This window comes from Fringilla coelebs (genome assembly GCF_963513975.1).
Source record: "Fringilla coelebs genome assembly, chromosome: 1".
NCBI classification, from domain to species: domain Eukaryota; kingdom Metazoa; phylum Chordata; class Aves; order Passeriformes; family Fringillidae; genus Fringilla; species Fringilla coelebs.
Genome location: NC_140028.1, coordinates 116,633,793 through 116,658,302, shown reverse-complemented (window position 1 = coordinate 116,658,302; position 24,510 = coordinate 116,633,793). Strand labels below are relative to the sequence as shown.

The 24,510-nt window shown below is 36.0% G+C and overlaps 1 protein-coding gene across 1 annotated transcript in view; it reads left to right on the top strand.

The window, feature by feature from the left end:
• The window catches only part of KCNH8 (potassium voltage-gated channel subfamily H member 8), a gene marked incomplete at both ends in the record, with an annotated part of 175,750 nt that overhangs the window by 50,897 nt on the left and 100,343 nt on the right, over positions 1–24,510 (top strand). The window contains 2 exons of the mRNA XM_084207923.1: positions 5,267–5,500; positions 20,032–20,163. Coding sequence (XP_084064049.1) covers positions 5,267–5,500; positions 20,032–20,163 — 366 coding nt within the window. The remainder of the gene's footprint in view (positions 1–5,266; positions 5,501–20,031; positions 20,164–24,510) is intronic.

The following is a 24,510-nucleotide window of genomic DNA, read 5'->3' as shown; positions in this document are numbered from 1 at the left end:
ATTTTTCAAAAGGAATTTTAATGTCTGGAAGTGTATGCATTATAAAAATCATCTTGGTCTCAATCAGATTTAAAGGAACACTAGCTGGCAAATGATTTTGAGCTCTAATTAAATTCACTTGCATCTAAATGTGCTGACATAAAGCTAAATGTTTTCATGCACTGCTTTAATCATTCAATTAATCAGCAATCTTAACAGTTCATGTGGTCGTGTTCTCCGTCACAGTAATTTGCATGAACCTGGAATGAGATTTCCCTTGTTCAGTTGCCTGTGTACAAACTGTGAAATCAAATCTAAGTGTAGTACATCCTTTCATCTAGAAGACATGTGGACTGCTCTACAAGACGTAGGGCAACTATGTGAGTCACTTGCTTATTTAATGCAGCTTCTTTGATTGCTAAAGATTTTTTCTTTTGTAGATTTTTTTTCTTCCTCTTTAATTCTTACATTATTTAACTTTTAAAATTTGAATGTTTGTTGGCTTTTCTCAGTTGCAAAAGAAGTCAGGTGTTCTCCTCATGAAAACTTCTGGACTTTGAAAAGAACTGGGGAAGCACGATGATGAGATTTACAGCAGACATAGCCACAGTATTAAAGCAAAACTCCTTTTGTCATTTTTTGCTGGATGTGACAGTAGGATTCATGAAGGGAGTGCAGTGTATAAATGTAACATAGTGTCATTACAAGCACATAAATTGTGGGCATTAATTAGGAGGAAGAGTATTGCATAAAGCCTTTTACTTTAATTATCTCAATTCTAAAACTCTATCATGGCATGTTTGCTGAATAAGATTCTCTGTATCAGTTGGCATGAGATCTAAATTTCTGTTGCTCCAGTTTTGATTTTTGGGTATCACATCATTGAAACCAGGCAAGATTGTCTAACCTGTGATTGAATGTACAGTTGTCATGGTTCTGGTTCATCTTATTTGATTGTTTCTGGCTTTATGCTGTGTTTCTGGCAGAGATTTCTGAAAACCACATGAGTCTTCAATTGGTCAATGTCCTATCTTCTCCAGTACGTTCTACTTCTGAAATGAAGGCAGGCATGCAAGGTCCTAATAGTCTTCCTTCAAACTTTCATGTGAAAAAATAACTTGATCTTCATGGAGAATGAGCTTAAAGTAAAAGAATCACAATTGAAAGAAATCTGCTTTTATATTGCACTAGCAAGCCAGGGACCTCTCTCATATTCATCCATCTCTCCTGACTTGCTGCTAAAGGAAAACCTCATGAACGTTGGACGTTTTGTGTTTAAGCTTCTTTTCCCATGTTAGCAGGAGCCCTTTTAAATCATTATTCACACAACTCTTGCAGGCTTGGACAAACAATCAAGAATTTTTATCCAAAGCTAATATACAAATATCCAATTTGATTTTTTAAAAGTTTATTTTGCAGAGACTTACACCACTTAATTTCTGAGCTAAAACCTAGGGTTGAGTGGTTAAAAAAGCATCCACTCTGCCCATTCCCTGGACTCTCTGGCAGTCTCACTCCCAGCTCAGACACTTTCACTGCTGGCACCAAGGCCCCTTCCCCATGGGTGGCTCCAGTGACCCGACAGGTGCCAGCTTGGCTCCCTTCCCACCCCACACTCAGACAGTCAGACCAGGTTTCCCTCCCAGATCCAGCCCAGCTCTCCCAGAGCAGAGCACAGGTGACCCTTTCCTCAAAGCCATTTGCTCATGGTGCAGCAACACAGAAACAGCTGCAGCTGATGCCCCCAAGGAGGACCCTCAGCAAAGGAAACACAAGGATTTTATACCCTCACAGTCTCTCCTCACACAAGTTTCTCTTTCTCCTGAGTCCTCTGCTCCTGCTGTGTCTCCCAGAGTCCATCCACCCATCTTTGCGCCCTTTGCTAACCAAAGGGTTGGCAGCTCATGGTCTCTTATTTCGGGCTCCCAATGGAAGCTCAATTTGCATCTCAGTGAGCAGTTGACAAACTGAGCTGCCTGCACCAGATTTATTCCTCAACACTCCAAATCTGCTCTTTCTGACACAGATTTTCAGCAGCTCTACTCTGTTACTCCAAAGCTCAGGATTACATCTTTCTTAATAGATCAAGTATTTTGCTTGGATGTATTTCTCATCTAAAAATAAAATTTAAAAGAAACATCCACCAGTAATCTAATATTGTCTCCTGATCAACAAAATAATATTCTGGCCAAAGTGCTGAAAGAATAATATGGAATTCAACTTCTATATTATTATGGAAGTGTTGCAATCTACACACAAACATATTCCAAAATACACAGACCAACAGGTTAGCATCACTCATTGCAGCTTTCCTACTGCAGGTTCAAAAATAAGAAAATGTGTTGTTTTCCAGTCCAAAAGTTTCTAATGAATTATTCTAAAGATAATGTAATTTGTCTTACTCTAGATTTTAAAATCCAGCTAGTAGTTACTATTGAAGATCATTAAATTAAGTGCTGGAATTGTTATTTGTGTCACAACAGTGACTGTATGATAGAAATTTCACTCTCAATAATTTTTTTCTGAAATATTTATAATGTTTTATATACAAGTAATAGCAAGTGATATTAAAGATTTGAAGCTATAGAAATAAATTACAGAAATAAAATTTTTAACCAGAATATTTTAAGGTATGGGTTTTTTGGGCTTTTTTTTCATTTTCTTTATGCAATAGGTAAATATTAATTGCTTTGAAAATGTGGCTGAAGAATTGGATGATACATCCGATTAGTAGGCATAATATCCCTTGGTCCTTTTTAGTAGGACTAGAATTTTTTCAACAAATTATTTAGATATGTCCCTTAGTTTGGGATTATAGGTGCATGCTCAAGAAGAGCAGCAAATATAATTCTGATTGCATTTTCCTGATGCTTTGCTGTTGTACTCCAAAAAGTTCAGTAAAATTTGGCTTACCTGCTGATATTAAGAGAAAGATTGGCTGTTATTCTAGCTAGTACGGGATTGGCATTTATAAGTAAACTGGTTTATTCCATGAATGTTAAAGCAACCACAACTATTCCGGATTCATTTTGGTGTAACTGACAATAGAGTTTGGCTACTTCTATTTTTCATAAAACTATAGTATGCTTGGTAAGCTCCAGTGTATTCCTGTTTATAATGACATTCATTCAGTACTGCACATCCTCTCCACCTTTTGTGTCCTTTTTGGTGTTCCAGATTCTGCTTCATACAGCTCTCAACAATTAGAATTAAAAAGAAAAACAAAACCCCACAGCAGTCTTTGCATCACATAATTGTATCATAAACAACAAGAAATAGAGAAGTAAATTAATTTGCCAGCTACAAATATATTTGGTATGAATGATCTGCTGGTCTTGCACTGTCACACTTTCATTATGCACTGCAAGCATATGATTTTAATTCTTTTGGCAGTGTGGGGATTTAGTTTTGTGTTGACAGGGGCAGCAGCATGTTAGAGCATGAATGGTAATGATCCTTATTCCCCAGTTAGGCAAATAAAAATGACAGGGCAAGTCAAGCACTGGGCTGAACCAGAATGCATTTTAAAAACACATTATTTGGTAAATGGGAAAAGACTGTTTAAACATAACAATCATTTATTAAAAGAATTTAATTAAATTTGTAAAAAATGTGGGTAACTGGAGGAAAGTCTTGAGAGAAAATTGGTCATTTAAAAAACCTCCATTATCTTTAAAATACGGAAAGCAGTATAAGACATAGTGTTTTATCCCTTGGGTAATTATAGAGTAACATAGCTGGTTTTGGGGATTTTGCAAATGCAGAGCTCTTGTGGCAGTTCAGATTGAAAAACAGACTTTTTTTCCCCTCTATTTTAGTGTATGGATTCTGTTCCTCCCTTCCCAGTCATAAATAATATATCCCTGTATGGGTATTAGGTAGATCAACCTGAGTTTTCCATTAAAATAATTCATTTCATTCTCTTTAAATTTATGAATATTTATCAAGGGATTATGGATTAGTTAATAGTATTTCTCCTTAATACATACACATGAATTCACTTGCACATAAGTCTGAAAAACAAGAGGTGTCTGTCTTGGGACTAGACTGCTCCTAAGTTCCTGCTAGCAAGCTGTAAGGTAAACATTCCTTAACAAGCAACGGATAAAAAATAGTCTTTCCTCCCTCCATGTGAAATGTAGGCAGATTCTGCCCATAAAACTTTTTTTTTTTCCACTTTAAGATAAGGACACACAGGCAAAACACCTGTATGAGAGGTTCATATTTTATCTGGAAAGGGTCTCTGTAATAACTGAAAAATATGGTATAGGGTCAGAGTTGTTGACATGGCTTGATGATGAAGTTCTGAGGTACAAGAGAGATTGGAATGAGCTATTAGGCTGCCAAGACGTTCAACTGTTAGATTTGCCAAAGATTTGAAATCAAATTAGGACACCACATTAGGTTGATTGATGTCCATGTCAATATTCTACTCTTGAATGTGTCATACACAATAGCTGCAGCTTAAACACACTGAAAAAATATAAAGAGCATTAAGTATAACAGAATGGTGAATCTTTGATGTGCCTGTTGCATGTGAAAGAAGTATGGTGGGACTCCAAAAGGCAGGTGACTGATTTTGAATGCAATCTTTTTTACTCAAAAACAAAGAAAATAAAAAGCAAACAAATGAACAAAAAACAAAACAAACAAACCAACCAAACAAAAAACCAAAACAAAATCAACCCCACCTCCCATAAAAGGCAAATAATTCTTTGTGGTTTAGAACCAATTGGTTTAGAACCTAATTCCATGTTGCCTGGTGTGTCGCTCAACTGTGTTTTTAAGGTTTCCCTCAGAAAGTTATATAGAATAAATTAGTTTGCTGACATAGGTCAGCATTATCTTATTGAGATTTTTGGGGTTTTGATGATGTAATTGTGTCTGTTCAAACTGTAGAGTAGTCTGAGTGGCGGCATAACATTTGAAATTTCTCCAAAATTTTTATATTTGTCACCAGTTTTTGGTCAAGTGGTTGTTTCAGTGAGTTGGCTTCTGTCTCAGAGGCAATTATCATAAAGCATTCCTTGAGGAAACAATGAGGCAAACGAGGCATACTGTACCAAGCCATGAAGAACTATTGTTCTAGATCTGTGGACTAGATCTTTGACTCAATTTCAGGAGGCCAGTCTGAAACCAGAAGTTTTATCCTTGTTTCCAGGCAGTTAGGACTTTGCTTTACGATATCTGTCCAGTTGTGCCTTCTTATGATGTTATAGAAAGTACTGTGTCAAGCGGTGCAGAATTTAGACTTTAATTCATATTTTACTTTTGTGTTCTTCTGCAGATAGTAACTTTATCCTTGCAAATGCTCAGGTGGCTAAGGGATTCCCCATTGTTTACTGCTCTGATGGCTTCTGTGAGCTTGCTGGATTTGCACGGACTGAAGTCATGCAGAAGAGCTGCAGCTGTAAATTCTTACTTGGTGCTGAAACAAATGAGCAGATGATTCTTCAAATTGAGAAATCGTTGGAGGAAAAGATAGAATTTAAAGGAGAAATCATGTTCTATAAGAAGAATGGTAAGTCTTTCTTTCCTGTTAGTCATAAAGAAAGAAACTTAGCATAAATGCATATAATATATAATGTTCATTTCTAAGTAATAATTTAGTTGTCTATCATCAAGCCTATGAGAATAGATTCGAATAATGACAATAAGGTACAATTGAGACCATGTTTATATTGGTGTTATTGATTTTATGTAAATATGTTTCAAAGTTGCACAGATTAAATTCAGGGTTCTAAACTATATTGTGAGACTTTTTGCAGTCAGTATGACACTCTTTTTTCTGCTCTTTCATATACTGAAGTTTTTACCTCTTATTGCTGAAGCTGGAATGAAAATATTCATATTCACCACAAAAAAACCTATGTAAATTTTTCAATGCCATCAGTAAAATGCTCGAATGTCTGAACGAGCCAAGTGATTTCCTCTCAACAGCTATTATACATAAACAAAATATGTTTTCACTTTCAAAAAGTGAAAAATTTATATTCAAGTATGTATTGTCACCTAAAGAAAATTTCCAGGCATTAAGCAGCCCCAAAGACTGTAGGAAATTTCAAGTTGCACCAGCAGTTTTGACTCTTATGGCAAGGCATTTATAAGGAAAATTTCATAGTCAAGATGTATGAGGCACAGAAGACAATAGCCCATGATGCACACTTCCCAGGTCCTTTGATTCATATCAGTGCACTCATTCCATATATTTCTATTGCCACATTCATATGATCTTTAAACAGGTGACACTAAGTTTGAGATAATGACAGGATTTCAACCTCGATAACAGAAGGAGTGATCCATGGACTCAGTGGATCCATGGGTGTTGAGTATCACCTTCTCTTTTATTATATGGCTAGAGTTTATAGGCATATGTCTAGACCACATTCTCCTCATAGGTTTTCTCTTCTTTCTATATAAATGAAATATTTTCTTTTCAAATAATATTACTTCTATTATATGCTTTAAAAACTTTTTCTATACAGTAAAAAGTGATTACTGCATAATGACAACAAAGTGATTTGGAGTGTTAGGAGAAGGCAACTTCAGTTTCACTAACAAAAAAAAGGGAAGAATTTTCCTTGGTTGGCTTGTGTTCCTGATTGCTGCTCTTCATAGTATAAAAGTTTGAAGTCAGTCTGGAAGATCCTGCTAAATGCTTCCTTGTCTTGACTTTTTGAGGAGGCTTGGGAGTGTGTGAGTGTGTTTGGTTTTGCTTTTTAGCATATAGAAGAGATTCACACAGTTTCCTGAAATAGTTTCAGGAAGGTTATGCAAATAAAGTAGTTCCAAGTTGTAAAACATGCTGGAATAGAGAGGAAAAATTGTTCTAAACTGGAAAGATAAGAGCTGCTTTTTTCTGCTATTCTATAGTGATAACTGGGCATGATAAGAAGATATTTCAAGGTATTTAAATTAAAGAAGTAAAGCTAAGACATTCATTTCATAGATTTTGCCCTGAATGATAAATTGTGATTCCTTTACATTTTGAAGGGGTGCTTCAAGTCTGTAATAGGTACGATTAACACAGGCAGAAAGAGATTGCAGGTCAATTATCAGAGAAGCAGCTGAATCACAGATAAACAGATAAAGAGAAATTGTTCAGGCTAAAAGAATTCCCACTATGCATCCTACATGCATCCCTCTGCATAATTTGACTGGAAGTTTTCCCAGTATATTTTCTGAATAGGAATAAATTTCCCTGACTGCCCATTATATTTTTCATTTCCATGTGTTTCTGTACCACTGGGTAACAGAAATTAATAGGTATTAAAATAACATGAGAATATCTTGTATAAAAGATAAATTTATCTTAAAAAATAATCTTGGTTTTTCAATAGAGCTGCAAAGCGCAGGCTCCAAATTTGGCAAATCAGACATTTTAGCTAAATGTTTTTGCTTTTGGGTTGGGTTTGGGGTTTTTCTCTGAGGAAAATTGGAACTTCTAAAGCTGTTAAGCTTATTCAACTTTTTTTTTTTTTTGTCCAGAAAGAGGTTTTTAAACTATTTTAAGATATAAGAACTTTGGGAATAATATCCCTGAAATTATTGTATGGATACTTTCCAGTATATCCAATATGGAAAATCATTGATTTTTGGGCTGGAATAATGCCAGGAACATAGGTCAGTGGGAGACAAGTAGCTAGCAATGCCTAGTTATCACAGGGCTACATTTCAGTGTCCTGCCAGGGCTTTAGGGTGTCAGAGGGGAACCCTCATTTGCCTTTAGTCTGCTATTTAGCACAGCCTTGCTTTGTAGGCCTAACTATAAGACCAAAGGAGCACTTCCAAGCCTCAGGGGTAATTCTGAGCTCACAGAATTATTCTTGAAATCTTATTAGTTAGTACAACATTATGATAAACATTACTATGAGGGACATGGATGAATGAATACAATAACTTACTCTTGGTTTGTTCTTCTGGATTTGGTCTAAAATGTAGATCATGTGTCCTGTTTTTTAGGGCAGACACTCAATGTTACAAAACTGAACATGCATCTATTCCTTAATTGTCACATTTTTCAATATTTTAAATTTGATTTAAACTTATTTCAAAGCTGATTCAGTTTTTATCATTCAATTAGACTGCTCATTCTTCACAGCTTTGATCAGAATTTATTAAGCTTGAATATGGACCTTTCACAGTTATTTAACGATCATTAAAGAATTCACATAGCACCTCTGCTCAGTAATCGTTAATTAAAGGAATGATTGCTATAACTAAAGTAACCCCAGCAATCCACGTGCAATTTCATGGAAATTCTGACTGCTCTGAGCTGATGCTGCAGCAAGAGTGGTGTGCAAGGGGTTGGGCAGGAATATGAGTGAAGTGGGTTATCTGTCTGTGTTGGATGAGCCACAGTATTTCATTCGTTGTCATTTGGGTTTGGATTTCAAGAGAAGAATGATCTTAAGTAGTTGTGCTCTGACCAATCCTCCTGAAACCACAAGAAGTGGATAAGAAATTTTTCTATGTGTGTTCTCATTTGGGAATTTTAATGAATTCTTAGAATAGGATAAACTGGTTGTAACTCCTCATCCTGAACATTTTCTGCCATGCTAGCAACAGAGCAATATTAGAACCATGGCAGCAGATACAGCAGCTTCAGGGAGAGATGTCTTTTGAAAATTCAACTCAAAATATACTTTTCATCATTGTTCCAGTATTTATTTTGGTTCCTCAGAAAGTTTCTTGCTTTTTCTTTGACAGAGCTATATTAGTTTCTTGAAGACAATCAGAAAAGGAGGCTATTAAAAGACAAGGAATTTTATGATTGTTGCCTTCTTCAGAAAGTTTTAAAATTATATTGCTTAGGAGCTGATTTTTTAACTTTTTTTTTTTCCTCTTACTATTTCTACATTTTCTTTAAAACATCTGCAACAAATTAAGTTGTCAATTATGATAATAGAAATGCAAATAAACCTTTTGGAATTCAAGTGAGTTGAGAGAAAAATGCTCGCTCCTGGATCTCTTGTTTAGAACAATCTAAAAGCAGTTGGACACTATGCTGAGGAGCTATATTTAAATAAACCTGTCTTTTTCTCCCTGTCAGACCTCTTCTGAAATTTGTCAATAGCGAGTACAGGTAGTTAAATGTGGTCTTCACGTTCCCTCAAACTGAAGTACAATTAAGCAGCTGTGTGGATTTTTTTCCTTTTCTATTACAGCCTAAGATAATAAGCTACAATAAGCCCTATAATCAGTGACTTAGTCCAGTCTAAGCTCTCCATCTTCAGTTGCTGAGAAGGTCACAGCTTGGGTCCTCTATGACCCCATCAGATTTATTTCCTTTGTCTCAAAATTAGGTTTGTAGTGCTTGAAAAGAGGTCTGTGCTTACCTACAACCTTTTAAAACATGCAATAATTCCACAGCCTTCCTTCATTGAAAGGAAATCGGCCTCTTTCTGTGTATGCCTAAGTTGTGTGAAACACAATATAATCAGCAGTGGCCACTTGTGATTTATGGACATTTGAGAGGCTCCACTGTGGTGACCATCATATCTGTGCACCCCAGAAAAAGGCTGCTTGCACAAGCCTTTGTGCATAGTTAAAAATCCCCATTGTGAGAGGACTGGAGCAAGGGGATGTTGCTGGGACTGTCTTTACAAGGTGCCTCAGGACTTTGGTGCAAGCAGAGTTTGCTTTGTCTGCGACAATTAACCAGGACTCAAGGAACATTTTGTCAACTTCTATGTGTACACTGATTTAAACTCTCTCTGGGTCATGTCTTAGGCATGTTTTGGTCCCTCAAGGTTTGGTAAGTAAATTGTATGGTCAGGAAGATTCAATGTATTCAATTTCTGTATTTATTTCTTCATTTATTACAAGTCAGTAAGATTAAATCAATGTATTTTATCTCTTCTCATCACTGCATGAGAATATCTGTTTTGGTAAGGCTGTATCCATATCTGGAAGGGTGGGATCAAGGTATTTCAGATGGGCAGAGTATGAATAGAGAAAGGATGAAAGTCAGACCCTGTTACTGAGCTCCTGGATTCATCAGCAAAAGGCTGTTTGAAGTCAGCCATGACAGCCACAGGTAAATGAAATAAGACTCAGGCCATGAGACATCATCCATTGCCTCTGCCATGATTGTGATTGAATAATGAGGCTAGAGAACAGCAAAGGCTGCACAACACCATCTATATTTAATGCGTTCCTTGCGTTAAGAAAACAGAAAAGCTTTATTTTTTAGATCAAGAGTTTAATGTTGTTTACAATTTTAGAAGAATTAATTGATTATTAAGAAATTTAAGAGAAATTAATTTCTGTTAAAATGAACGAAAATTGGATTTTCCTCAAGCTTCTCTACAGAAAGTATCTGCCTTTAACAAATTCCTGACAGACACCATGTCTTTTGGAAGTCAAGCCCAGCAATAAGTAGAGAGGCATTTATTAGAATTTTCTGACTGAAAAAAAGATTCTGTACAGAGGCCTCAATTTTCTTGTGACTACTTTCTACTATTTTTTAGTGACAATTTTCTAGTTACCAATGTAGAGGAAGCCACTTGACAAGTTGCTTGACAGAGGAGTTTGTAGCAATGTGGCCTCACTACTGCTCCACTGCTTCTCTGCCTTGAAAACCTCATCTAAAAATAAGAACACTAAAAAGCTTTTGTGGTTGGCTTGCTCACATATGCTAAATTATAGTACAAAATACAGGAGGAGGGAAATAAAAAAAGTAAGCAGCACTGAAAGATTAATCTGAAGGTAATATCTAATTGCAGTTACCTGAGCCATAAAAAATAATTTGTAGCTTTATAAAAGAATATTTTTTTCTTCTTTCTTTTTCTCTTTTCTTTCTTCTTTTCTCTTTTCTTTTTTTTTTCATTTTTTTCTTTTTCTGTTCTCTTGTTCTTTTCATTTCCCCCTTTCATATAACTCATCATTAGGAAATTTCACTGATTTTAGGGAAGCCTTCCTCTTTAAAAAGCAGTATCGAATATTGACAAAAGACATGTCCTTATTTTCCTCTGTTTCACAGAATATGAAATTTTTATCTCCTTTTCTCTCCAAACCCTTCATTTGCTTGACCTATGGCTTCTGATGAACAGTAATGTGTACCTCTGAAATGTTTTGGTGTTTTAGAGACAGTCCCAGCTTCTGCAGCAGAAGAGGAAGACAGAGCAGGCTTGTGCTCCTCTGTAGTGCCCTGGCTAAAACTTTACGGAGACCTGGGTGAAGTGGTCAGCAAAAAGCCTGAAAGAAGGCAAAACAAGGGGATGAATTTCAGTTACAAGGCAAAAGAAAAAACACAAGGCAGCAAAATCCCCTGTGTACAATGTGATCTAAACCCTCTGAGGTCTTTTTCTAGAATTTAATGAGACATCAAGGCTGCAGCTCACTGACAGTGCTGATACTTTGTTCTGATGCATTCAGGGTGATATTAGCTAATAGCTTCTTTCAGCAGCAACATGATGCATTAAAAGCATAATTCACTGAGAAAAGACTTGTTCTTCCAGAACCACATTGATATGTAAATAAATCTGTGTGAAATTTTCATGTTCCTTGTTATATTGCTACAACTTGATGCCCTCCAATGCTAACAGATGCAATTAGTGTTTCCTCACAGGCACCCTCGGCTTCCAGCTTCACCTGGCATGAATGGCTGTTGGTAGTGCTGGATGCTTTTTTTTTTTTTTTTTTTTTTTTTTTTTTTTTTTTTTTTAGTTTTTAAAAGACATTTCATTGTGCTACTTTTTATACACCCATTTTTAGTAAGAGATATTGGTATTAATTTTGAAGTAGGATGTTCATAAGGCATCAGACCAGTCACCTCTCTCTTAGAATCTTTTCTCACAATTTTATGGCCACACTGAGTCTGCTGCCTTTTATTTTTTTCTGAGATTTAAATCAAGCTTTGGCTAAAAGCTGACTTGGGTGCCTGTGCTTCACCATGAGTAGGCTGTTCTTTGGATAAAGGGAGTTCAAAGTGTCATTTCTCCAGATGCCTCTCTTTGGCTGGCATTTCCTTATTTCATCCCTGATCCCTAAATCCACATTCTGGATTATGATGCAGACTATTTGCCACCTCCTGGGCTGACCACCACGATGGGTTCTTGCTTTAGCTCCTTTAGTTTTTCAGAAGGTGATAGGAGGCTCATTTAGCACTGTCTACTGAACCCTCCCACTGATTTGGGCAGGGAATTACAAAAGCAGTTTGATTTCACAGAGCAGTTAAATAACTAGCAGTTTAAAACCCGCTGTTTTCCAACTGGTGGGGTTACTACAGTTTCCTTGGACAAGCTCAGAGCCTGTTTACAGCATGTGCTCACATGGACTGAAGTGGTGAATCGGGAGGATTAATCCTCTCTACCGTGTTACATAATTGCTCAGTGTGTGTTTCAAAACCCTGCTGTACAAAACCCTCAGACCTGACGGGGTGGGATTATCAGTCCAGATCCATGACTCAGCTCCATCTCAGGCCCCAGCTTTAGCCCCCTCCTTCCAGAAAGGCGCCCACAGACTGCATATGAAGTACAGGTTCAAGTTCTTGAATCACAGCCTCAACAGAAAATCTCTAAACTTGCTGAAAACTTCTGAATAATATGAACAGATAAAACAGGGATTATAGACAAGGATTAAGAAGTAAAATATTTTCTGACCTAACCCTGTGGGAAAAGCAGTGTAAAATAGATCAAAAACTTGATCAGTTTCTAAAATGTAGCCTTTCAGTGTAAGTGGATGAGTAACCAGTAGAATCCCCTTTTTCTCTGTGTCATGCCTTTAGAAAACTTTATGAAAAAGCACGAGGTTGCAGCCAGCACCTCCTCCAGTGCTGGGAGATCTCCCATTCTGCAGATTCCAGACTTCTGTTTCTAGGGGCTGCCACTGCCAGAGACACCAAAGTGAGAATCACAAAAGTATTTTGCAGATATTTTAGTTTATATAATTATCACTTGTTTTTTGAAACCTAAAATGTGAAATTTTTTTCATAGGTGTAGTGGTGTGTTCGGAGATTGCTGGGTTTTTGATTGCAATAAATTTCACATCATCTTTGAAGTCTCTCTTTTCAGATTATAAAATAATGAGTTTAAAAGCAAAAGAATGTAATTTGAAAACATGGCTATGTTTAGGAGAATGTGTGCTTTTAACTCCTTCAGATATGAAAATATAAGGTGAAATTTTTGAATAATAAATACATTTTTGTTCATATATATATATGAATATATATGCAAATATATATGCAGGAATACATAATTGTATATGAGAGATCATCCTGTTTAAAAAAAATTTCTTGCCTTCTTTTCAGAAGTGCATCCCTCAGTAGGCTGAGAAATCATATTTACTGCTGTGTTTATATCTACATGTTGATTCTGAAAGTCCAAAAGGAATAAGGATCATAGGTTATAAACACAGTTTTAACAAAAGATTTCAAAATTACAGTATTCAATGGAAAAAAAATTGGCTTATTTGGAAATTGTTTGAGTTAAAGCAATGAAGACTAAACTGATGAGGAAGGATCCTGACCATTTCTGAAACAGTCTGTGTAAAGATATTGAAGTAACTCTTATTTTGTTTCTTCTGTTGCTTTTGTTTGGTTGGGTTATTTTTCATTTTAGCCATAGATGTTGTATATTTGTTTACATAAGTATATTGTCTCAATTAGTATTTTCCCAGGAGTTAGTTGACAAATGCTGAATGCCCTGTACTAATATAACTGTGACAAAGTAATTATCATTGGAGGGGGAGGGAAAGTAAGTTGCAGACTGATAATGTTTATGAGTCTGCCCTGAAGCTTTTTGCATTTAAACAGAATGCATCTCACTGACTTAACTTAGTTTCTAGATAATCCTGTATGTTTTGCTAATTGTCATAACTGCAACCCAGTAAATGTATTACATCAGGGAAGGGCTTATCTCCCTAAATGTTTTCTTTTCTAATCTGGATGGAGATATGAAAAGGAAATTAGGGCAGACAAAAAGGAAGTGGTACACTTAAGGGTAATGTATCTAACATGGCATTAAAAGGCACTGCTTAGTGCTCAACTTTTGCTCAAGAAAACTCAGGGTAACTAGAGCATTTTGAAATGGTTTTATTAATTAGGGAAGATAGTGGAGCTGTACAAGGAAAGACCAGAAAGCTGAGTAAACAAAGCTGAGATGTAGATGTGCTGGAGCTCATAAATCAGTTTGTATAAAACATTCACTGCAGACTGAACTAGCTGTTGCATGCAGAGACTGTTCCACTAAAGCTGGAAAAGACACCCACTCAAACTAGGAGCTGCCATAACACTGACAGTCTGCGTCCAAAAAGTGACAAACAGAAACTTTGGGGTTGTGAATTAAGCTTCTCTCTGCTTAACATCGGCAGTTTGCAGGAGAGGCAAGGATAGGAGATTGCTGTGTTGAAAAGGATCTTCTCTTAGGGCATCCTTTCCCTCTTTTCATCTCTCCATCATGGCAGAGATGGCACAGAAAATTTGGCATGCTGGGCAGTATCATACATATGAGGCCCTGGATTACCTGGCGACAGAAGGGACGGAGCATAGGTTGAAGCTGTTCACAGAAAAGGCTGGGAAGACATAGAGGGATGGATTTGGGTATCTCTGATGAGGTGTAATAGATTTGAATAATTGCACATGGTACTCCATAGGGTACATAGAGGATTGGGGAGCCATTTTTAACAAGTTTTAAATCAACTCCACAGGATTATTAATTCCCTACTTATTCATACTGAAATGCAATTTTGGTTTTGTTATTGCAGTATCTTACTATAATCTTCCATCTACCAAATTCTTGGGACACAACTGTATTCTGCTTTGAGATGTAAATAAATTTTGGAACTGATCCATTTTGGATGCATTAATGGATTACAAATCCTTTTTGGAATAGATTTACATTGACTGTTAAAACTCGTAAGGAGACTTTCAGAATATAAGTGTTATCCGGTGGTCACACAGAAGTAGGGGAAAAAAGTTCTTTAGTCATCTTTGCCACTTGTTTGGAAATCTAACACAGCCACCTGTTCCCATGTAAGTCAGTTTCATCATAGCCCACATGAGTTCTTAATTTTGCAATTTTTTCTGACCAAAGAATGTCACTAGGGGTAGCAGATAAGCTGGTACCTTCAGTAGCAGAATTCAAGAAAAATAAATTATAGATTTTATTAACTTATAAATTTGATTTTTGCAGGGATAATGGAGAAGAATGAGGTGATAATTTCCTTAAAGCAGCAGAACTTTTCATTAGCTGTATTAATTGATCATTGTCAAAGTTATGATATTTACAAAAGAGAAAGTACTTGAACGTATAGCTATAGTTTTCTTGCAGCTCGTTTCCTTTCCTGTTCAGGCCAGTTGCAATTTTTTTAAGCATTGTTTTCCTTGCACTTTGCTCTCCTCAACAAAATGTTGACATCTTGTCAAAAGCACTTAAATTTCAAAATGATGTGTTATCAATGAGGCTGGGAATTTTGGGGAAAGCTGATGAAAGAGAGAGTTTGGTTTCCTCAGACAAAGTCTTTGGCATCCCAGCCTGCCAGTCTTGAAGTGCACACTTTCTGTGATGGAAAAGTGGAAATGATCGGGCTCAAATATCTCTGGTTTTATGATGCAGGTATATTTTGCTAATAATTAGTAACCTCCAATGAGAAGTGAGGATTGTAATGCTGAGTATATAGCATCAATCTTGTTGACAAGTTATTACACCTATCTAAATGAAAATATTTTTATCTTTGTCTTCTACATAAATCCCTGGAAATTGGGTGATGTGTTTTAATAGTTTTCTTTAAGGCTTGATTTGCATCTCCCTACAAGAGCATTTAGTTTACTAAGTCACCTACTTAAATAAAAATAAATATTCCAGATTTATGATGGCTTGTGAAGCCTAATTCTGCCTTCTTATGCATATATATATAATTATTCCTTCAGAAGCTATTGTTTTGTGCCACAAGATTTTTATATCTAGTATGCAAACCATTTAAACTTTCTTTTTTTCTTCAGATACTTGAGCTCTTAGTCTAGGAACCATTGCATTTGGTTAATGTGATGTGTTATGTGCAGATTCAGAGCTTCTCAAAAGAGCTTGACCGCTCTTCCTTGTGCCACTGAGAAGTGAAGATAGATCACAGAAATTTGTGTGTTTCTTATTTCTGACCCCTGATGATGGAAGGGACAGCACAAAGTGGCTCAGCATCCCTCTGGAGAGCAGTGTGGCAAGAAAAGTCCTGAGGAATTAAAAGTCTGGAAGTGGGTATAACCACGGCAGTCAAAAAGTAAAAGGAAGCCTTAAGCTTCTCTTCGTGGACAAATCTACTCCCAGACTGTCAAGGGCAAAAGGAAGCCATAGCTTGGCATGAGTAGCACTCATTGCAAGTATTTCTTAGATATTTGTATCGCTAAAAAAGTATGAAGCAAAATTCTAACAAGATGGATGTAGAGTTTATTTTTTTTGTTAAAGAATTACATAAACATCATCCCACATCATATCTTTGTTATGAAACCTCTGCAATTCCCACATATCCACCAAAGACATTTCTTTTCTGAGTGTTTCATTGGGCTTTGTCTGGGGTGGGCATCACTACAGATTACCTTTTATCACACGGTGAGTGCACACAGCTTATCAACAGAGCTAATGGGCCCAGTCTGTCCCATGGTTCAAGCAGGCTTTATTTTCTAGTGAAAAGAGTGCTTGGTTTTGAAGGCTACTGGCATTCTAATGACAGGGTTTTGTATAAAATCTCCCTTTTAAATGCCGTGGTCTGTTGACCCTTATTTTGATTTCGGTCTGAGGACAGACTTCTAGCTGTCAAAATGAGGAAAGGTAGAAAGGGTGGTTGAGAGAGTGACCATAAAGCACTCTCCTTTTTTTGTATATATAAAAGGTGGACTATAGCCAAATTGCCTTGTGATAATATTATGCTTCATTTGGTTTCTTTTCTCCTTCCCTGTGATGTGCTTATATAAGCCTTGAGGATATTCAAATATATTTTGACCCTTCATAATGCAAGAGAAAGATTAGCCTCTTTCTCCAAGAGTGGTGGCTTGAAGCAATAAAAATAGTCTGTATATAAATAAACCTCCAAAAGAAATTTCTTTGGTAGGTGACTCTTGACAATACAGAAAACCTTTGTATGCATCATCTGAAGCAGGGAAGGAATTTCTGTCTCACAGACGAGCGCGTTCAAAAGAACCGTAACAAAATAGGGTACTACTTTTTTTGATGTGGAGAAAGTTCTGCTTTTAGTTAATAGAATTATGTGATGCTGGCTTTCAGTAAAAGCTATGTAACAGATTGCATTGCAGCTTATTTTTCCAAGGATGCTCCTCAATAGTGAAAGAGAGAGAGAGCTCTTCTGTTCTTGGCGAATGAAACCTTGTATTGACCTAGTCCTGACCTAAAACAGATCATCTCACCCAGTCTAAAAACAACTTCATATTCATTTGCTCCTTTCAGAGAAAAGGCAGAAAAAACAAATAAAATTAAATCACAGAAAAAAGACCACCAAACCCACCAGCTCAGATTTAGAACTTCTAAAGATTCATTGTATAAATACAGTCAGAACTGACAGCCCACCACAGAGGGTATTAGCCTGGAACTCTTCAGGAGAGAAGTAGCCTGTGCATGTATTGGATATGTGTTTTCTTTAGAGGCACATGCCATATTTTAGAGATGTCTGCTTTGCTTTGTCAAAAGAATTTCAGATATATTTACAGAGAAGGAGAATGAGAAAAGAAAACAAAAGAAAATATGATTGAGAGAAACTAAATGATGACAAGATGTGGAACAATTTCAGTGGCCAGTGTTCAGTGACAAACCTCTAAAGAATTCAAATGCATTTTGATTATGCAAAAGAATCAATGCACCAAACCATTAAATATTTAATAGGTTTGTCTCTAATGATTAACTATATTGTAATAACTCCCTTAAACATACAAATTACCATTTTGAACGATATTACTATAACTGAGTTAGGTTTGTTTGAAATTTCTGATGTCTGCACCTTTTTTTCAGGCCTTAATAGCTAATGTGTGTGTGTGTGTAGAAAAGACATGGAACAATTGAAAAGAGCAAGATATACTTCCACTTCTGGAGGAGATAGAAACATCTTAAAAGACCATTGGCCCTCTTGGTGGTGTTTAGAAGACAGAAGTGAGAGAGACTTCTTGCCCACTGAAACTACTGGTAGAATGCAGCTGGGTAGAAAGTAATTTTGCCAGTAGGAGTTTGGCCAGTTTAAAAGTTATGATGGTATTTTGTAAAGACTTATGTTTCTATTTTTAAGCAGTAAAGTTTCTTAATGCTTCTTCTCCTTGAATGGACTACTTCAGACTGGGACAGTGTGACTCTCTAAAACATTTCTGACAATAATGCTACAGAGAAGTTTTACCCAGAATTTTTAATAGAGTCAATTCTGAAAAAAAAAAAAAGGAGAATGGAGAATCAAAGTTGTAGAAAGAAAAGAACAATAGAAATGTCTTGCTTCTGATTCTGTCATGTTTTACCTTCATTTAGAAGGGAATCTTTCCTTGCTTTGTCTTCAAATAAGAATATTTAAACCCAATACAAAGCCAGTCCGCTTCTTTACACAGGTTTTTCTGTCCTCCAGTTTTCTTTCCTCATGTTCCAATTTCTCCATGTCCCTTCTTTAAATACCTTAAGTGGAAGTGCTGCCAGATTGCTGAACTAGTAATGTTAATCTCAAAGGTGCCTGTGTGACTCTTGGAAAGTTTGATCCGGGCGCAGAGGACCAGACGAATTTCCTTTGAAGCCAATTTTTTTACCTTTAACTGTTGTGGTCCTTCAAAAGAAAAGCTGCTCTTTCACCTATCATGCTCATCTACAGCGTTCAAAAGGCAGCCAGGGAACTTCCACATGAACATCTAAATTATAAAATTTAACTGTGATCTTCCTGTGCCCAGTTCTTTTTCAAAACTGGGAACTTCAGAAGACAGCACAGCAGGAAGTGGCTAGTCTGCTTGCTGCTCCAAAGGAGCCCTCCAAAGCTCAGCTGATCATTTGGCAGTAGTCAGCTGGGGCAGCAGTGGTCCAGGGAACCAGTCTTGTTTCTTTTTCTGAATTTAAGCAGACTTTTGTTTGTAAATGAATGCTAAAAATAGTACGTTGTGAAGCAGCAGATTGTGGAAGCGTAAAGATGTACAAAAATAAATTTTAAACTCTCTAGTAGTACTTATATCTCTTATAAATAGTATTTGTGGACTGCTGGTGGGTGCTGGTAGTTAGCATTGATACCTAAAACCTGAAAGAGACAAAAAGCTGGTACTGGGCTGAGTTACCCCAGAATGGATGGGAGTGGGATCTAGGATGCTTGTATCTGGGCATTAAATATTTTTTTCTTCCAAGTGGTGTTGATAGAAAACTTATGAATTATGTCATTGGAATCAAACAACATATCTTGCAAACAGGACATGTGAAACAAACAGTAAGAATATATTATAAATTGCATCATTATGTAGCAGGTGTGGACAAAGAAATGTTTACAAGAATTAAAAATATTGTCGAACAGTTTTGTCCAACTTCAGTCTTAAAAAGGTGAACATTATGAAAGTAAAGAAGATGGCTGATAATAATTTTAGAGATGATGTGTGGTACTCTGCCTGTGCAATGGGTTTGTTTCTATTCTAAGTCTGATATCTGGTTAATTTAAATATCTTTGAATTAGTGAAATGATGCTCTGACTATCAGGTCTTCTGTCAAGAGGTTTTAATGAGTATCAAGTCAGATGATGAAGGTAGAATGATCCTATAGCAGACATGAATGCTTCAGATGCCAAGTTAACAAAGTGAAAGCTATTCCAGGAAATAAGCAACATCAGTGGAGAGTTCAAAAGAAAGCATGGTTTCAGAGGAGTAAGCAGCTTCATTAAACTCTATTAATGATCCCTGTAGATAAATTTTGCATTTAAATTAATGTCTTGTATCTGGAGAAAGCAGTATTACAGAGCTTCAACCAGTAATGCAAAGTGATTTACATGAGCTGAACATCTGTGATTCCCTGACTACTGACCTCCTAAATAAGCAGTTCACTTTTTTCCCCCCTCTCTCTGCTAAAAGACAGCTGTTTGAATTAAATTCATTCTTTATCCTTGCAGGGTCTTCATTCTGGTGCTTACTGGATATTGTTCCTATAAAGAATGAAAAAGGAGATGTGGTACTCTTTCTGGCCTCTTTCAAAGACATAACAGACACAAAAGCGAAGATTGCCGCAGAAGACAAAAAGGAAGGTTTGTGAGAATTGCAAAAACATTGATAAGAACCAACATTTATATGTTTTTAAGAATTGCACCTGCATGAGCATTCTCTCATATGTACATTATTCAATATAGAGACCTCCTAGTATTTTCCAAAGAAGAAATTAATATATATCTCATGGAATGATAAATAATCTGTTGGGTGCTTTATTATTTACATACTGCTTCGGGTTCTGTAAACATAGAATTTAGGAGACAGAGTATTTTTTCTTAAAAATTAAAATTGTTTTTATGTACCATGATTTAATGTATTTACTTTCTGGATTTACAGATTTTGGTAGTTTGGAGAAGCTTTGGGCCTTTTCAAAAGTTCCACCAATGAATCTAATTTCAGCATGGCTGAGCGTAAATGAATGTGTTTTTTCATGTTTTCCAATAAGCAAAATTTAAAACAGCTTTAGAAATTACTTTGCCTGTTGATAAACATATATTTTCTTGTGTCATCTCATTTTCATTACACTTTAAGTTGTAAGACTTAAAGTGTATTGACTTATCAGAATTATCCAATAGTAAAAGAACTTCTCAATTTTATTTGTTTCTGAAAGGAAACACTGCAAAGATTCTGTTCCATGAATTTGGAAAATTGTCTTAGGGTAATGGCTCACAACTGGTATAAAATAATTTTGACTGTATAGTGTAGTCAAGGTTTGCTAAATTTTGCTAACACAGAATAAAGTTAGTGTAGGGGAATGAAGGCTATGCAGTGAGCACTGAGTTGTGCATCAAAGGCACTGAACTTATTCCAGATTTGCATTTTGTAAAGGTATGGTGAACACTTTAGTTTTGTAATTTTTCAGTTCTCTAAGGTACTGCTTAGAAAGAGTTTATCTGTAGACACCAAGAGTGGGTGTCAAAATTCTTTAAAATGCCATTGGTGTTGAATTTTCCAACCTGTTACTACTCTGGGATCTATTTAAATTTTTCACCCCATGATAGCCATTGGTGTCTGCAAAAACTACATAGTTATGGCCCTTAGAACACATTTACTCCTTGTAGGTTTCTAAAGTAGGGGGACAATTATTATTAAACTTTTTACATTTTAAATATTTATTTATCAAAAAAAAAACCCAACTATATTTCACTTACAGACGTGTGTGATTCAGTATTATTTTATGCATTTTTATGCTCTCTTGTGCTGATTAATACTTATAAATTAACATTTATGCTTACGATGTCTGCCTCTTGTGTATGTTTGGAAAAATAACTTCAGCTTTTACTTAATTTTCAAGCTCTGAATATTAGAAGGTTTTGGGGGGGAGGAATTTTGCATCCTTCACTTTTTGCACTGAACATATTTGAAAATTTCAAAGCTGGAGGTCTGAAAAGTGGGTTTGAAGTCGTACACAAGTACCTTTTACTGCTTTTCCTTACACTCAATTTTAACCAATTACTACCTCTTGAAGTATTAAAAAAAAATCTATGAAAAAATATTTTACCTTTTTTCTCCTTAAGCCTCATAAAACCTTACTCTTATAGAAGTTTTAGGAAAGTAATTTATTAAAACCTGATACCTGGAACCATGTAGGAGAGAGATGGTCAGAACATCTGTGCTCTAAAGGCTTATGATTTACTCACAAGTGATGCAAATTTTCAGGATAGACTCAGTGAGAAATCACATTAAGTATGCCAGGGATGACTTGAAATAGGTATGTTGCTGATTACTTGCAAAATGACAGCTATTGTTTATCTGATGAACGTTTAGTAGCTGTGTGCTTATTTTAGGATGGATTAAGATGGTCTTTGACGTGGGTTCATGTCAAATTATAAACCTAAGCAGATTTTAACTCCTGTTTCCTGTAGGAGGTTTACAAATTAATACAACTCTGCTGAGTGCTGACACAGGAATGCACTTGTGCAGGGCTACACCATACCAGCAAAAGCCCATTCAATTGCCACAAGAGTGAATAGTGACACTTGGCTTTCTTCCATGAGGTATTTTTTGGAGCATCATCCTGGAACTTGGTTGTTCTGTCCCTTCATACTAATTTTAAAATCATGACAATCATTTTATGTTATTAGCATCATGGAAGCAGAAAGTAGCACTTAGTGTGGGGCTTTGACAATTATAGCATTTTATTAACTAGAGTGAGATAACAAAAAGGATTTAACCATTTATTCAAATTTTCTTTTTAAATTCAGCATTTTAATTTTGTGTATACCCACCTAACTATATAAAAATAAAGGAAGAGGTATACCAGGTTTTTTTTAATAACATTAAAATTCTTCCTCTGCAGAATGATTTACTAATCCTCCAGTGGTGAATATCATCTCATTATTTTCAGAAAAGAATTCCCAGTACAATCTATGCAATTCATTTAGTACATTTCAGAATGTTTAACTTCTAGAAGTAATTGGTGCTTCTTTACTTAGACCACAACTACTATGAGGAGTGCACCTTGTACTAAAAAAATTCTTGAGTTGCTCTTTTGTCTGGATGTATGAAAAAACCTTTTTAATGTTCAGAGATTGATTTACTTTTTCAAGGATTACTGAATTTTTCTTTTCAAGAATCAAATAATTTTTAAACCTGTAGTTGAAACTGAGCTATTGCTACTAGGTAATTGACATCACACAGAGTTTTCTGTTGCCTTTTTAGCATATCTCATGAGGTTAGACTGTGTATGGAGGGAGAACCTAGATCCAAACGTTCTCAGTGTGAAACTATTCTGCCCATGCAAGGTGCCTTTAGCAATGTTTCTGTTTCAGTCTTTCTCTTCTGTTTTCCGCCCAGAACTGACTTTTATAATTTGTATGGGTCATTAATAGTGATATTCCATTTCACTTTAATTTCTAAACTCCTTAGAAAACTTCTCTAAAGAAATCCTTTCATGCTCCTTTTCTCTTGAATCTGCCCCTTTGACATCCCACCAGCGCTTTAAGGTAGCACACACTCCCTGGCTATGCCTCCAAAAGCCTTCTCCAGACTCCTACTTCCTCAGGTCTTTGCTACTTTTGATATCACCTGTTTCTTCTGTAAAATCTTGTTCTCCCTGTACTTTTACAATGACACCTTCATGAACTTTATCTTCTGATTTTATGGCCTCTTTCTTCTTGTGCATTGTGTATTTACTTTTGCAAATCTCAGGAGCCAATGCTGACTGATTTTCTGCAGACATTTTCTTATCAATTTTATCTCATCTGTTCACACAACTTTAGCTGGTCCTTTGTGCCAATGTGCCTTGCAAAAGTCCACTTTTTTACCTTATTTTCTTTTACCCAGCCCAAATGTCAGATGTCGTCTGTGACCTTTTCTTTTGAATGTGTCATTCTAAATACAAATTTAACAGGGTTTTTTCCTGCTTTTCTTCTCTCTATAAAACTTTCCAGTGAAAAGAGCCCTATCAACCAATGGGAAAAGCAGATTTTGTTCTAAGACTTTCACATAAGAAAAATGGGAAAACACAGGCCTGAGAAGTTTGACAGTCTTTAAGAACTCCTGTGACAGTCAGCAACTTTCACACTTTGGTTTGGTTTGGGTTTGGTTTTTAAGTCAATTTGACAATATCCTTAAAGGATTCAGTTTTTCAATATTGCTAATTTGCCTTCAACAATACATGTTTGCCCTACCTGTAAGTTTACTGTAGAAATATGCTCTGCTTTCCAGCTGCTTAATAATATCTGTAATCGTTTTTCTGTTCAAAAGCAACTCACTGCCTTTTCTTCCTAAAACTATGCACTTTAAGGAAATTGATGGTCTTTTCAATATACAAGAAAAGGTTTGTCCACTTTTTTATTTTAATAAACTGTTTCTTAAGTGGATTTATGGGAGTTTTATTTTAGCATTGTAACTTACAATGAGCTACTTTTTGATAAACTGGTTGGAAGTTCCGTTGTCCTTTTGGAGGAAAAGTGATTAAACTGAAAATTCTATTCTCCAAATCTGGACTCCAGTGAGGCATAGCTGTGTCAGTGCTTTTTCATCTCTGCATATAGCACTAGAACATATGCAGGAATTTAGTGGAAATACAGGAATCCAGGTAGGAAAATAAGAAATTAAATTATTCTGTGACTATTTTCAGACCTCTAATCTGTGCGCTAGCGTGGAATAACTTAGGTTGCATAGATGCAGGGTTCCACTGCTATAGTCATTGCTAAAATTCCTCTGATTAATTTGACTCATTTCACAAAGATATTGGTAATCTATTTTGGTTTGTTTTGTTTTTTATTATGAAAATTTTGAACTCTTTGTTTGAAAGCAATTATTTTAGGACAGATTTCTCAGCTTTATTCCAGAATTATGATAAAATGTGTGTAATATATAGCAACCACAGAATCACACAATATTTGAGGTGGGAATCTCTGGAGCTTATCTGGTCCAAT